This window comes from Empidonax traillii, unplaced genomic scaffold (genome assembly GCF_003031625.1).
Source record: "Empidonax traillii isolate 1590-97213 ecotype Southwest subspecies unplaced genomic scaffold, ASM303162v1 scaffold187:size1931383, whole genome shotgun sequence".
Taxonomy (NCBI): Eukaryota; Metazoa; Chordata; class Aves; order Passeriformes; family Tyrannidae; genus Empidonax; species Empidonax traillii.
Genome location: NW_020955380.1, coordinates 1,341,596 through 1,357,706, shown reverse-complemented (window position 1 = coordinate 1,357,706; position 16,111 = coordinate 1,341,596). Strand labels below are relative to the sequence as shown.

Below are 16,111 nucleotides of genomic sequence, written 5' to 3'. Positions count from 1 at the left end.
AGCCCTATGAGAACAACGTTATGGTTTTCCTTTAATTAGATCTTTGATATAACAAACTATCATGAAGTAACACGTTACTATGTGTCAGTTGTTCAGTAGAAACTGTGTGTGTATAGAAACAAGTCTTATTTTAAATCCCAAGTCTTTTGATCTTTATCTCTGAAGCCAAAGAACAGTAATTTTAAGGCAGGCTTTCAGGATTTTATCCAAACCATTGCGTGCTAACAGGGACCCTCCATTTGCTGTCAAAATTCACTTTGCTAAAACACATCTGTTGCAGAGGCAGAATATTCCTTATTCCAGTACTTGCAGAGCAGCTTTCTGGAGCTCTAAATGTGTCTTTACTCCTAAGTATTAGGCATTTGTGCCCGTTTTCAGTGGAGAAAACAGCCAAGCATGCTTTGGGAGCATCCGTGAAGGATTGTGTATACATAGAAGCACTTAAGGGAAAGCAGAAGTCCTCTGGATCTTGTGTGCTCGCTCTCCTTGTGTTCTGATTTCGCCTGTCGTACACAGCCTGTGGTACTGTAGGCTTGTGCAGCTGAGAGGAAGTAGCTAAATAAGGTACAAGAGTTCTTTTACACAGTTGACCTAAAGCATGGGGGGAGATGAGGACATGCATGTTTTAGGGCTGTGCTAGGGCCAAAATCTGGGTGAGTTCAGGTGTTGGAGGGCTGTTCCTGTTGGAGAGGTCATTTGGACAGCGTAGCTGTGCTGCAGCGTGCTCAGAGGTTGCGTGGGGGAAATACTGATCTTTCCTTTTTGTCAGAGTCTGCGTTGATCACATATACTTCTGCAAATCATTGCTCTGATTTTTGGGGATCCTGAAACTGTAGTGCTGTGCTAACCAGTAAGTGAAGATACCAAGATTGATATCTTCATGTGAAACCTTACATGTGCAATTAGGCCACCTAGAGTCAAAACCACCACACTGTTATCTTCAGCAGTGGTTTTGCTTTCCTGGTTTGGTTGCTTTGGTTCTCCAGGTCATAGCAGTAAAATACCAGTGTGTATCTGAGAGCTCTCACTCACAGGAGAGCACAGCTTACTTGAGATGCCTACTGAACCAGTTCCAGACACTAGATGCCTGTCCCTATGCCTCTGTTAAAATCCCCTGCCCTGTCTCTGGTAACAGCGGCTGAATTGCTGTGTTCTGACAGACAAAGTGTGTGTAAAGGTTTTGGAAATAGAAATAATCAGCAGCTGCTACACAGAGCTTGAACAAGCCTTATGAAGGAGGCAGGGAAGAGGCACAACAGTTGGTGACAGGAGCCTCTGTAGTTGCTCCCCTTTTAAACCAGCCTCAGGCCACTTGCTTTTGTTTCAAGTGTTGTGCTACAATTAACGTGATTGTGGAAAAATCAGCAGGTACCACGTTTTGAAGGTGTGGTGCTGTTGTTTCACAGGCCTCCATTTCAGTCCTGGTCTGAAATGGAAGGATGCTCTGGTGAAGCTGGGGCAGGGGGCAGATCGGGGGTGCTGCACCGCCCAAGGCTGATGTTACTCTGTAGTTCTCACATCCCGAGTGTGCCTGTCAGATCCATGCAAAGCTCTGGATCTGGGGGCGGGGGAAAGTGTCAAGCCCCCGCACATCTTCAGCAGCGGTTTGGAGCGGAGCAGTGGCTCCAGGCTGCTCTCTTCTTGCATCACTACTTCGGTGCTGTCTGTGCAGGGACAGCTCGTAGTGAATTCCAGAACGCTGCGTCCCTCTGCAACCCGACCACAAGAGCCCAACGTCTGGCCTGAAGCTGCTTTTTGGCAGGATATGGGGCCACAGTTATTGTTTTTGTACATGTTACTGCCGCTGTGTTTACGAGCTGGGTGGGGGAGAGCAGAGGTGGGAGAGTGCAGAAGGAGAAATGTGCTGGGCTTCCCCTTAACTGCCTCCATGTAATGTTTGGAATGATCCTCTGGCATATATTCCTCCAAGTGTCTGAGCTTTTGTATATGTGTATAACATTCAGCATTGCACTCACAGTTGTGTCATGCTGGATTAAATCCATGTCTAAACCACTCATTCCCTTCATGAGGACTGGGATGGAAACGTCCTCTTGTTGCAGAGCAAATAGAGTGAAAACTGCAGTCTTGTTTTCTGTCAGGAGATCCCCAGCTTCATATGCACGTGGAAATAAGATAGTGCCCTGATTACAGTAGCTTTCAAAATCCTTCTCTGAAGGGGAATCAGGAGCCTTATGGGCTGACAAATATAATTCATGCAGCTCTTTGCTAAACAGAATTGGAAGAAGCAACTTAAGAGTTCTGGGTTTGAGTAAGGCTTTAAAAGGTGCCATGTGAGGCCGCACGCTGCGTGTGAAGTAGCAGAGGTGTCTGCCCGGAATGCAGAACAGTCTCCCACCAAGGGGCAGCACTGCTCCTGGAGAGCAGCTGCCTTCTGCAGAGAGGAGAACTCCTTCATTTGCAAATTGTGATCCGCTGTGGCTGTGCTGCAGGGCAGAATGGATGCTGTGGGAACAGCTGGATCAATTTGGTTCAGTCGATCCTGCCAGCTGAAACCATACCTCTAGTTCCAGGTGCCCACTTCATGTAAGAGTATCAAGTGGCTTTAGCTGCCTTCCACCACAGATGCTGTGCTGCTGGACTCCATCTTTCACTGAGCTCAAAAGCACCCAGATTGATAAATTTCCCTCTAGTGTAATTATATTGACTAAAATAATACGGGAAAGGAGAATAAATTCCTGTGTGATGTGGAAATGGTGCTAGATTCAAATTGGAGTCTCATTATTAAAGGCAAAGGTGCAAAGTCAGAATTGTGTTGTTAGAACTGTGTGCAAAGAGCTCCCAGAATAAAAAAGAATTAAAAATCAGTAGAGTTTGATGATGAAATAGTTTTGTGTGGCCTTGTTTCTGATGTGGTGAAGTACAAAGATGTAGAGAAACAGAGAAGGAAAAACTAGAGAGTGCAGCAAATGTCTTTGGCATAGACTTGGGGGAGATGGGGGCGGTTTTCCAGCAGGCTGGAATGCCTTGTCTGAAAGAAGCATGGATGGAGTTACCTTCCCATGGAAGGTGAGGGGCTGAAGCAATAGGAGCCAGATATAAACCTGATTGTTTGAAGATACCAGAGTTAAAATGTACATCTTAAGGAGAGGAGACAAGCTCTTCACCAGGACATTTAGGTGCCTAAAATGGTACAAATCATATGCAGACCGGCTTTCGTCTCACTCCAAAGCCACCAAAAGAGCAGCAGGAGAAGGGAGCCAAGCCTTTCCTCTCACTGTGTGTCTGTGTAGTAGCACCTTGGCCCGTGGTCATCTGAAAACACTCTTTTGGAGTGAGGTGGCCTTGGCATGTGAAGGGTGAGGTTGTGACTTTCGGTTGTTCCTCAGCGCTCCCGTTCTTGGAGATAGCTTCAGCATCGAGGATGGATCTTGAGCTGGTCTTAGGTTATGTATAGTGTTCACCCTGCACTTTGCTTTGGGACATAATATTTCAGTGCAGGTAACTGGAGTACACAGTTAAATCAGTGCATCTTTCTGCAGCAACTGAGATGACAGCTTTCCAAGCAGTGAGAAGAGGAAAGGAAAGAAACTAGAGTAGCTTCTTGAATCTAAACTTAAAGATCTCACACCCTCTTGTTACATGTGCAGTAACATCCATACCAAAATGAGAAAGTTGGAGTTCTCATTCCTGCTCTGCTGTACTCTGTACTTTTTCATAATGCAAGGGATTGGACTTCAAAAAGTAAGCAGGTGTTGAAGGAAAAATAGCAAAGGCAAAGGAATGGTGTTAGTTCTTTCTGAAATATTGCCCAATTAAAGTGCTGGCTATTCGTGTAAAATACATTTGCAGCAAGGTACTTGGAAATGATTTATCAACACTTACTTTGGAGAGCGCTGCTTCCAAGGTAGCACAAGATGTGAAACTGGCAGTGGAAAGTCACTATGCCTTAAAAAACCAACAAAGCAATTATTTCTTGCCCTAAGGAAGGGTGTGCCTGTCACTGGGTTGTGTAAGGGGAAGTGGGAACACTGTACTATTAACATTCATGATAAACTGCACAGTTAATCATCATCCAGCCAGTCCCTGGTTTCTTTCTTTTTCATTCTGGGCTAGAGGGGTGGTGGTTAGAGGGTTTGTCATTGGAGGGAAAGGGAAATTGAATATTTAATGTGGCTTTCTTTATGACAAGGCACTAACATGACTCCCGTCTGTATTTAAATGCTGTCCCCAGGTTACGACTATGGCTATGTCTGCGTGGAGTTTTCACTCTTGGAAGAGGCCATCGGATGCATGGAAGCCAACCAGGTTGCTTTACAATTCGGTCAATGCTGCTAGAAGATTTTTAATTACTTTTTTTTTGGTGGGGTGGTGGAAAACCTATGAGGTTTTTGTGAAGGAAGATCTGTTCTTGTATAATACACAACACCGCAGTTTGAATGCTGTTACCAGAATCTTGTACAAGGCTTAGAAATGCCAGTGGGAAGGAGCTGCTGGAGACCAAATGGTGTGCCCTCCTCCCTGGTGTGTGTCAGCACACTGGCTGGAGTCAGAAGCTGGTGGCTGATAGACTCCTGATGCAGGTTTTGACCCTGATAGTTCTGTACTCACACTGCAATCTGGTTGGGAAGAGCTCTGCTAGCATCGGATTCTTCCCCCGTCTGTGTGCACACACACATGCACATGTGACTGTAGGTGAGGCCTCTGGATGCAGCTCTGAGTCAAGTGTGACTTGCAGGCTCCACTTTTCCATATGCCTTGTGTGTGGGAGAGATGCTTATTGTGCATCTCCCCCATATCTATCCCATCCTTTGGCAAACAGGAGCTGCAGACACGAGGACTGCCCTCCCGTGCAGTTGAGCCTGGTAAACCTGAAAGTTCCCTTAAAAGGACAAAATGGCTGAAATCCCCAGGGATTAAGTACCCATGGGGGGCCTTTACTCTGACCCAGTATTTAAGGCTAGAGCTGTTGTCCACCATACAAGAGCAAAATGCATAAAATTTGTTAGATAAAACAGGTTCCCATCCTACACCACGCTTCCCGTGCCTTGGAACTGTAGGTGGTGGATCACTCAACAAAACCAACTAAACGATTGAGATCCCCCTTCCTTCACTACATCCCTTAAGTTTCCTCTCTGCTGCCTTATTCCTCCTAATTTGCCTGACTAAGAATCCGTATCAATTATCTTAAGCCTTTTTACCTGAATCCTGGGTCTCACTGTCATGAGAGGAGAGTTATGAGTCAGATTCAGAGCTGTGCATCTGCAAAAATGTACTTACAGTTAATGAGTCTTCACAGCTGGGGTTTCAAAGGTCCCACTAAGCACTCGCATTTGCCTCTATTTTGAGTTACAGAGGTATTGCAACTTACAAAAAATGTTTTACAGAAATAATTCTGTTGCTGGGAAAGAGCCTGGCACATTCCCACCGGGGTGGTGGTGAGGAGCATAGAGAGAGAAGGCTCCGGAATTAATTATTACTTTTACCATCAGTGACAACTTCTATTTCCCCCTCAGTGTTGCTACAATTCCCAGTTTATTTTGTTGTCACTGGGGAATCTGTAATTATAGATGACATTCCTTTTAACCAAATACCTCTCCAAATATTCTGCTGACGTGAAATAACATCTCCCTGCGCCAGAGCAATCCCCAAGTACCAGGGAATTTGGGAATACCTCTTTTTCCTATTGTTGGTGCCTGCTCTGCCCCTTCTCCTATTTGGAGTGTGTAGATTTGGGCAGGTTTGGTCCATTGCTACAGCAAAGAGCCTTTAGGCACCAATCCTTAAACTGAACTGAGTTCCTTCCTGGTGCTGCCCAGTAACTCCCAGCACACACGTGCACGGGAAGAAGCTGTGGCTGGCATTCCTCTGCTGCTTACAGTGACCTCCCCAGCAGCAGTTGCGGCAGGCAGGCTGGAGAATGTTTTCCTGTGGTTCCCTTCCAACATTCAGGCAGGTGCTGGCAGAGAACCCTGCTATTAACAGGGGTGGTGGTCCCAGCCATGCACTCCACCAGTTAAAAAGTGACAGGGTGTGAAGTCTTCCCGTTTTCTTCCTGCTACACGTGTCTCTGTGTGTGCAGAGGAGACCTGGAAGATGGAGTGTTGGGAGAGGATCATCTCCAAAGCCTGCATGTGCCAGTCTTCATGATGTTTCAGTAGACCAACAGTAGACAGTAATTAGTGAAGTTAGAAATGTGGGGTTTGGGGTGACCCAAGCTATTTGCATTTGGTCAGGAGAGCTGTAACCCCTGGATTGCCCCACATGGGTTAACTTCTCTAATTTGCTTGTGATTGAACATGAAAAATAGCCCTCCTAAATGTTTAAATAAAAAACTAGCAAGATTTGTATCTGACATACTGCAAGGGAAGATAGGTGACTTTTAAGTTCTCAGTAAAAGCCAAATAGAGATATCCAGAAAGGGAGTTATGAATTCAGTTTTTCTTAGAGAATATATATTCCATTTTAATGACTTCCAGGGTAGAGTTCTAAGATGGTCTCCTTAGATTGAGAATCAGTCTGCATTTCTGCAAGCTGCAAAACCTGTGTTAGCTAAGACACAGATTCTTTGATAGTTCAGTTATTTTCAGGAGGTTATCAGCTACCCCTGTCAAACTCAGTCACTTGGGAAAGCATAAATAGCAAATGACATCCTGGTCCCTCTCTAGTCAACCTGCCTCTTTCTCAGGCATCTGCAGACTGGGAATAAATAGCTTGTGCAAAACCAGCATTTTTGGATGCTGTTTAGTGCCTGTTGAACTGCCCCTGCTTGGAGAACAATTGGCTACGTCCCTATATTGTCTAATCCCCATACCTTGAAATCCTTTTGTTTTACTTGGCACCCACTTAAGATCATTCCCAAATTTATGAACTACAGGTTTACCAGGTCCAACTCCCTCCATTCAGTAATGTGACACATTCATGTGTGTGTGACCACTGAGATGTGAGGGGGCTTTTTTACATGCATTGTGATAAGGAAACATCCATCTTCTGTGTTGCCCTAATTTTCGAGGAGAGTTTCATTCCACTTGTATTAATTGCCGCAGCTAAAGTAACGACAACATCCCCCTTATTAATTGCTTTGCTTTGTTGATGGTTGCACTGGCAATTTATTCCAGCTCCAGGGTCTCCTCTAATGAGTGTGAAAGGTGCTGTTATTCCCAGTGTGGAGGTGCTGGGCACCGAGTGCTGGCTCTCCTGCTGGCTTTGGGGGGCTCTTTGCCCCAGCAGGGCAGATGGGCTGTTGAGTTGTTGTGCAGAACCCGGGTGCAGCCCTTGCTGCAGCCTCATGGTTGGTGATGCTCGTGGTGGCCTTTGTTATGTGCTGGCTGTCATTTGAGTTGTGTGAGACCTCTCTTCTGTCTGTGAGGAGCTGCTTTTCCCTTGGGGAGAGACAGGTATTTTGAATGGAAGATGGGGTTTCTGTCTGCTGAGTCACATGGTTTCTCCTAAATAATCCTTCCCTCCTCTATTTTCATTTTTGAAAGGCTGGTGGTGTGGCATTTGTCTGACTGTGTTTTCTTTGGCACCCTTTTGACACCCTGGCGTAGTAGGTGTAGTGCTCCTGTCTGGGGGCATCAGGTTGACTTCTTGGAAGCAACTTCGGGAATACATCCCGTGGCTCTTCTTCTCCATATGCGCTGGGATCTCTTTGCACTCCTTCATCTGCAGAAGAGACAGACACAACAAGATTGTTACTGGGTGTGAGAAAATCAGGTGGGACGTGAAGTACCCTTCGTGTACTGTCGTGTGTCATAAAGGCAGCAGGAGGAGGGGAAAGGGAGGGAGCCTGTCTCTGCTGCCTGGATAGTTTACTGTTTTCACTGAGGTGGAGGTGATTGTTACACATACGGAAGCAGGAAGATTTTTTTTAACCTTAGGAGCAAATGGTTTGTCTCACTGGCGCTGTAGTATTGTCTCCAACTCCTCTCAGGCCTCAAACTTAGCAACACTGGCCGCGTGAATATTTCCTGGCTTTTGTTGCTAGTAACTAACAGCTTTGTAATCCTTTCCTCCTGTTTCTTAAGTAAGAGGGCAAGAGATGAGCTATAGCATGAACTTTTAAAAATACGTACATCATAAATTACTGTGGAGGTCTCCAGGCGTGTGTTAGAGCGGTCATTCCACTTCCTGCGCTGAGGTGGAATGTGTCAGAGCAGTTCCCCTGCAGCGCTGTCGTGGTTCAGTGTGTCAAGCACAGTGATACCTCCATTCCCTGCTTGTTTCTTACTGGGGAGGGTAAGAGGGATTCTTACTGGATTTTGTGGGTGCTCACTTGAGCATGTCTCACCCCTGAGCACCTGGGAGCATCAACTGAGCGTTTGTGCTGCTCTGAGCCGTTGTATCCATTCACTGCAGTGCCTTTCTGCATTCCGTGTGAACAGAGCTTCTGCTGCAGATCAGACTTCACAGGCTTTTTGCTGTAGCTGTTGGTGTTAAAATCCACAAGATGCTGTGACAAGCAGGCAAAGCTTAGGACTTTCTGTCCTGAAAACATTTGCAGTAAGAAGTCACAACTCTGTGTGGCTTCCCAGTTAAATACAGAAGGAGCGTGTGGTTATCCTGAGAATGGAACTTCTCCTGTGACCTGTAGCCGAGGAGTATTTATTGAAGCCTGCAGTGCAAGAAGTGTGTTGCAATTTCTAAGAGAAAATGTGTGTCCAGACATCAAAAATAATTGTTTCCCTTTTGATAGGATGTGCCAGGTTGTGGAGTCTGGCATTTTTTTCAGGAATCTGCCAAATGCCCCCTGTAATGGAAGATGACACCCACCTCAAATGTATTTTCACGGGCTGTCTGGTATCCGTCATTTATCCACTTGACAGTGTCAATCCATCTCTTTAGCTTTAACCTGCAGTCAAGGGTGGTGGTAGTGGCAGTTGAGGGTGTCCACAAATACACTGAAATCCATTTGTGTGTTAGGCTGAGGGTGCTTGCTTTTGATCTGCCCTCCTTGGATCACCAGCTGACGTTATCTTCTGCTTTTCTTGTTGCATATTAGGTGTGTGGATTTTGTTCAGGTTGTAGCTTTGCACATTTTTTCCCCTGTTAAGCTTGTCCTGCCTGTGTGGTTTTCTAGAATTTCCTTTCGGAGCATGTGTAGAGAGAGAGAGAAAAGGCTTGTATACCTACACCTACACAGTGTTTCTTCTGTAAACATCCAATGGTTTGGGAAACATGCACATTGTGGAGGAATTTTTATGAGCCACCTGACCTATGGAAAGTTCCCTCCATAGGCTAGTGGGTGAGCGGATTTCCAGGCAGCAGAGCTGATTTGGTGGTTTTTTTTGTGTCTGATTCAGTGTGTGACCTGGTCACGAGCTCAGCCTGGTCTTACATCACTGAGGCTTGACGTGTTGAGGCAATCATCTGTTCATTCCCTCTTGTGTCTCACTAATCACCCCATCCAACTGGCATTTAATTGGAGTTATAAGCCTCTGAGATCAGTATGGAAGTCTGCAGTGGGAAGCTCCTAGTGCTGGACAGACACTTGCCTGTGAATAAGCAGCTGGATCTGCCTGCAGTGACCTATGACAGGGCTGGGTGTGTGGATGTGCATGTGTGTATCCTGCAGGGATGTTGTGATAAAGTGATTTTTATCTGTGTGCTTCAGGGACCTTCTTTGTGCAGAGAAGGGTGGCTTTTGGTGTGAAATGTAACTGCCAAAAAGTTCTGGTACCGAAAATGTTTCTCTGGACCTTCTCTTCTGTCATCTCAACATCTTCTGTCGTCTCAGCTGTTCAAGCTGTGTGAATCCTCTTAGTCCCTCTTCCTCTGGCACAGAAGGTTGTAAGAGATCTTCTGCCAGGGACTTCACACACTCTTCCTTCAGCCAGCGGTAGCTGCCCATCAATGAGTTTTTTTCTAGCCCTACCCAGATAAAAAAACTACAACCTCCTTCTTGGCAGCTCTGTCCTGCTTTGCCTCAGGAAGCAAATTATGCTACGCAAAATGTTTTAAAATAAGTTCACTTTTCACTGGGAGAGTTGCGAAGCTGCGTCTTCTTGCTCTACTTGTGTGATTCCCAGCTTGCCACGTCCCTCTACCTCCCTGCTCATACTCAAAATCCTGTCTTTTTCCTTCAGCTTCACCTTGCCCATGTGATGGGGGTAGGATGTGTTTGCTGCTGCTGAACTGCTGCTCTGCAATGGGACTGTCCCACTGAACAGCTTCTGGGTGAGCTGCTTGGAGCATGCAGTAGATGCTTCAGCAGGACTTCCTTGGTCTCTCTTGTTGTTGCTGAGGATGTGTGGCCCAGCAGTGTTATCTCAGGACTCAAATATTGCTGTATATTACAGAATTATCTATTCTGTGTGCTGAGGTTGGCTTGGGCTGCTGGATAAATAGGTTGTTCCACATAAAGCATCCCTCCCTGCCCTTCTCTAAAATGAAACTGCTCTGGCCTCTGCACATTTCTTTGTTGGTGATGGGTTTGCTGGGATTTTTTGCCTGTTGACACTAACAAATCTATGTGATGATGTTACTCTGAAATACCCATTCTTTCCCCGTAGATTGTAAACTCCTTGTTAGTCAAGTTCTCTTTTGGAATGGATGTTCTGTTTACAGTGCCAGAAGCTCGAGGGAATAATTGTGATTTCCTGACATTTGTTTGAATAACTTGATCTACGGGTGGTTGACAAGATAAGTGTCCAGTCCTCTCCGGTTGATTGATGGTATGATGTGATAAATCTGTACTTGCAATGCATCACTCACTGCTGTCGGGCAGCCAAAGGCTGGATACTCACTCCACTGCTGGCTCTCAGTGAGGCCCCACTGTTGGACAGCTGGAGCTTTGGTCATGCCCAGCATGGCTGTTGTAAAAAATGGGGGGCACTCGAAAACTTCTGCTTGTGAATCCAAAGTGCGATGTGTACGATGGATGAGTCTGCCCTCTGCCCGTTCCATAGGGCTAAGGTTGTGTTGTAGAGCACCCACTGGCAGAGCATTCCTAAGAAATGGCTTTGTTTCGGTCACCGTCAGCACGCGAAGCGTTTTCCTGAGTGATGTGGCATCTGGCACACTCATCCTTTGGATTCTCTTGTAGGTGAGATTTTGCCTTGAGCTAGGAAGGATTGGAAGGAGTCCTTGGATGCACGGGCAGGATACAAATGCCACCCTGTCATGTAGCTGTCAGGTCCTCTCCTCCTAAGGTGTTAATGGAATAGTGGTGCGACATCGAGGAAATCTTAGTCATAGATGCTACTTAGAGGTGCAATTTCACCTTTAAACGGAGAGTGGTGGTTTACTGCTGGCTGCGCTTCCTCACTTGTTGATTTTTCATTGTGCTTGCATGCATGATTATTTGATTTTGCTATGAAGATCTGTAGAGACACTAAATATATCCTTGAGTAACGGTTTGGAAAGTGCGTATCTCTGTAGCCTCAAAGCGCTTCAAAGGAGTGTGGCAAATCAGCGGCAGGACGGATCGTGTGCTGCTGCAATTGATAGGTTGTGTACGTGGTCAGAAGGGGATTTTGGATTAGGACGTAAAATCCCTTGATCAAGCTCCTGTATGAAAGTAGTAGGACTCATGCCACTAATTTGCTTTGATGCTTTTGAAGTCATCCTTTAAGTAAGCTGGTGACTAACAGAACTGGAGCTGCACTCTCAGAAATTCCCTCTGTACTCTTAGAAGTGGATGGTGCTGATGATATGACTGAAGTGTCTTAAGGGAGATGAACAGGCAGTGAGAGGGGAAATGTCTGTGGGGGTTCAGTTTACATGAATCAAGGCATCTCAGTGAGTGCACCATAACTTTCATTTCCAGAGCAAGACCATTTTCTCTCACGGTTTTGCCATAATGGTTTGCACAAGACCCGTCATCGGGAACGAGACAACACGAGTTGTTGGGCTGAGTCCAACGAGTCCTTCTTAGCCCAATTCTAGCAACGTCGAGGGGAACACCAGATATGTTTTACAAGCATATGAGCCAGATTATAATGCTAGGACTCCATCTGGACTGTTTTGATAAGTGGGAGCACACCAAAATGTTGCTGTTTTCACTTGATGAGTCGTTGTTGTGAGCTCCAGTCTCAGAACTGTTCGTTCATGCTTTTGTGCTATCTTAGCAGCAATTGCTTTTCCGTTCCTTGGTGCGCTGTTGGTGTTGGATTGCGGGGACAGGAAGGTAAAAGATTGAGTCGAGGTGGAAAAAAATGACAAACTGCACACTCCCTGGGGTTAAGGAAGGCACTGTTTCCTTCTCTTCAAGGAGATTGTCTGCCTGCTTTTCTGCAGAAATTAAGTATGTTTTTTATATAACTATGATTAAGATAGAGAGCTGGGATTCCATTCAGGTGTTGATTTTAGTCTGTTTTCTTCCCAGCTGAGCTTGTGTCGGACTGTTTCAATGTAAATCTTGGAAGTTTGGCTACCTGGAATTGAGGTGCATTCAGAAAAAGTACCTTGAATTTTGCTGTTTTCTGCTCAGGTTACAAGGCTCACACATGTAAAAGATTGAATTCAGATGTTTCAAGTTTGAAGATGCAAGATCAAAGCTCTGACAGGCAGCAATTTTTATTTGTGAATTTCTGTTTCCATTTGACTGTAACTGGGCTGGTAATGTTCTTGTCTGGAAATGAAATTATTACAGTGGAAAATGGGGGTGGCACGCCTATGTGGACCATTGTGTCATTATCCATCAATCACAGGCAACAAGGAAACAGGTATTTAACACAGGAGGACACAGAGTTATTATCCACCCCGTTCCCCTGCAAGCCACAGGGCACCTTCAAGACTCTTATTAAAGCTTTAATACCTATGGAGATCACAAGAAACCCTGTATGCTACAGGATCAGACACTGGGAGCTTTGCTGTCATTCTGCATCTGTGCAGGGCAGGAAAACATGTGAGGTGGGAGAACACCAAGAGTGCTGCCAGACAACAGCCCTCTGCATTTCTGAGGAAAGGCACAATCTTCCCTGATTTTCTCTTGTCAGGGGGAGAATTTCTTCTTCCGTCATTTCTGGGAACCTGATAACAACCCCTGTGAATGGGTCAGCCACTGAAAGGTCTCAGTGCCACTGTTTGACCAGCTGAATCCTGGCTACGATTGCTCCCAGAAGAGGGTCATGTGGGAAAATCCTGAAGCTGCTTTGTGCAAGGGGACACAGGAGGGAGGTGGAAAGATCTTCCCGGTTTCTGCAGTGACAGAAGCTGTCTGATGTAAAGGAGAGTTCTGCCTTAAGGTTTGTTTTGCGGTGCTGTTGCACTGTGTGTGTGTGTTGACAAATACCAGATGTTGCATCCAAGTGTCCTCCTTCATCTCCATTGCTTCAGGCCACACCTATAAGTTTAGTTAGTTATGTCTTCCCCAGAATGAACAAACAGCTTCCGAAGGATGGGTCTAAAATCAAGTCTGTCATGTAAGGAATTACATTTTTAATGAGGGTCAAAGCTATAAAGCTGTAAACATGATATTTAAGTATTTAAAACACTGAAACTGTCTTTAGAACGAAAGGATGAGAGTGTTCTCCCCTGTTTTCATAGACAACAGGGGAAAACTTAGTTTTTTCTGATGTACAGTCCATGTCTAACCAGAAAATTAACAATATCCAGATGGGCTTCATGAACCAGATTTGAGCCAGGATGGCATTTAAAGCCCAAGCAAACTTTGATGTAAAGCCCAAACAAAATTTGATGTACTTTTCCGTCAAGGATCTCAGGAGCAGAGTTAGCAGAGAAAGTAATTTTAAGTTCTCAGAATCCCAAGATGTATTTTTGTACACCTAATACCAGGTTGAGAAGTCTCACTAAGAAGCTTTCTCACTGTGCAAAGCTGTACATTAATGATATGATGACTAAGGTATTTCACTGTTTATAGCCTTAGGTTTTTGAAAGCCTGATTGATTCTTCCCAACCTGTGATATCACTGGAGAAGAGAGCTGAGGTGGTTTGTTGTTTTTTTTTTTTTCCCTAACAAGGTGTTCTTCTGTGTCTGCTCTGTGTGGGATTGGTATGTGGTCTCTGCCTCTGCCACCTTCTCTGCCCATTGCACTAACTTATCTCTCTTTCTTCCTTCCAATGTGTGCTGAGCCCATCACTGAATTTAAGAAGTGAATTCCAAAATGTTTCACTGACATCTCTTAGTGACAGGCAAATCATCTGATTCTAAAGAGGAGCAGCTGGAAGCATCCCCTCTCTGGTGCTGCAGAGCTCACTGCTGAGAGGTGAGCGGCACACAGGGAGCTTCAGGCGTGTGCCTGTCTGCCCTTGGTCTGCCAGTCCCTCCTGAGCCACCAGGTGTTAAATCCTCAGGTATTACACTCCCATAAGTGGTTCAAGTGACAATACCTGAGCCACCCACTACTGTGAGGCTTATCTGATGAGTTTGAACAGGTGTCTGTGCATGTGGTTTCCCCCTCCCAATCCCTTAGGAATTCAGCCAAGCTTAGGCAGTTCTGACACATCAGGGAATCACGTTCTCCTTCCTCAGTGTCAGGGTTATCCTAGGAGCTGCTCTCCTGCACACTCACCTCTCTGGCTCTACTCTCCCAAAGAGCTGAGGTCAGCCACCAGAGCCTCAGAGCCTGGATATTTACAGAGGAGAGTCACTTCTTTTGCCTATTGCACTCTGACAAGGCACTAAATTTCTTTCTTCAGCAGTTCTGGCAACTGGTTAGGAAGGAAGGATCTGGATGTACCTCTGGATGTGCAGTGAAGTTGTGTAGGTAAACCTCTTTAACCTCAGTGCCCTGTGAAGGAGGAGCTGCTGGGCCCTATGGGGAGCTGTGACACCCACTAGTGTTATGTTGCACCCAGCTGGGCTGGCAGGAGAAACTCATTTCCCTCCAAAAGGCTCAGATAGCTGTTCTCATGCTGTGCCAGGTTTCTTGGACAAATACTGACCCAATAGGTTAAAGCAGCTGTTTTCCAAATCAGCTCCTAAGAAGAGCTCTCTCAGGAGGCAGCGCCTGCTCAGATGTAGAAATTGGTGCAGGTGCCACTCTGAAGAAGTGCCAGCTGCCCTGTGGTTCTGTCCAGGTGTGAGTTTTAAGGATCTGGATTTAGCTTTTGGACAGGCCAGCTCAAGGTCAGGATGATGTGCTGGGAATCATCATTGGGACAGCACAGGTAAGTGTTGCACTGCTGGTGCGTTTCCCTGGCAAATGGCAGGGCTCTTTCTTTTACCCTGTGGGAATCAGTGTCAGGCACCACTTTTGCCATTTACTGGGAATTTAGAGATGTTGAGAAATTATGTCTCCAAGGACAAAACACTCTTTTATTCAGAGCTGCTCCTTCTCCTCGGGGTTTTTTGGGTTTTTCTTAGCTCTGAGTGCCTAAGAAGTGAGTTTGGAGACTTGTCTGGGGGAGCCTCTGGCCTGCTCTCTCCCCCATTTACAACTGGTGTGTTCTTAGCTGCTGCACAGAACATCCTACGTTCTGTTCACTGTGCAGGTCAAGCTGTGCTGGAAGTGGTGTGTAATCCCACAGGTAAATGTAAAAGGTCATATGTGTGTGTTTGTGTGTGTGGTCTTTAAATGCTTAATAGGTTGAATTGTCTAGGAATAAATTTACCCCTTTAAGGCAGAACTTTCCCATCTGACTTTTTTTCTGGCATGATTTTACACTGAAATTGCTCTTTAGTGTTTTGATATTTGTGCTTCAAATCTATGATTAAGGAGCTGGGTCTTTCCTCATTGTTTCCCAGCTTCCTTATGGCCATTGCTAATTGGAAGGTATCCCTGAGGGAGGTGCACAGGAAGGTCCTGGGCTGGATTAGTGCATTGTGGTAATGGAATTAAGCTTTATATTGTTTAACAGTGTGATGGGATGAGATGACCTTTGAGGAAGAAGGTGGCCACGTAACAAAATATTGAGAAATATGTCCAGGTCACTAGAGCAGCATTTTGGAGAGAGAAGGGAAGTCCCTGTGTTGGGAGCAGATTTTGTTCAAACACAGTGTCCGTGCAGTAGCCCATGATAAATCAGAAAAGGAATATTGATGAGGCAGAGCCACATGGACCCTCTCCTAGAGCCATCTATGAATAGGGATGCTCAATATTTAAGTATTCTTAAGTTTTGATAGTTTAAGTATACTTTTCAAATAGAGGATTCAACCTGATCCATACTTTTTTTGGAATGAGTATTTTATAGAGAGAGTCACTTAGGTTGGAAAATACCTTTAAGATCATTGAGTCCAACTGTTAAAGAA

At 45.5% G+C, this 16,111-nt stretch overlaps 1 protein-coding gene across 3 annotated transcripts in view; it reads left to right on the top strand.

Moving 5' to 3' along the window:
- RBM6 (RNA binding motif protein 6) overlaps positions 1 to 16,111 on the top strand; it is a 55,867-nt gene that overhangs the window by 17,779 nt on the left and 21,977 nt on the right. For all 3 annotated transcript variants that reach the window (XM_027886427.1, XM_027886428.1, XM_027886429.1), the window contains one exon: positions 4,193 to 4,266. In XM_027886427.1, the coding sequence (XP_027742228.1) occupies positions 4,193 to 4,266 (74 nt within the window). The remainder of the gene's footprint in view (positions 1 to 4,192; positions 4,267 to 16,111) is intronic.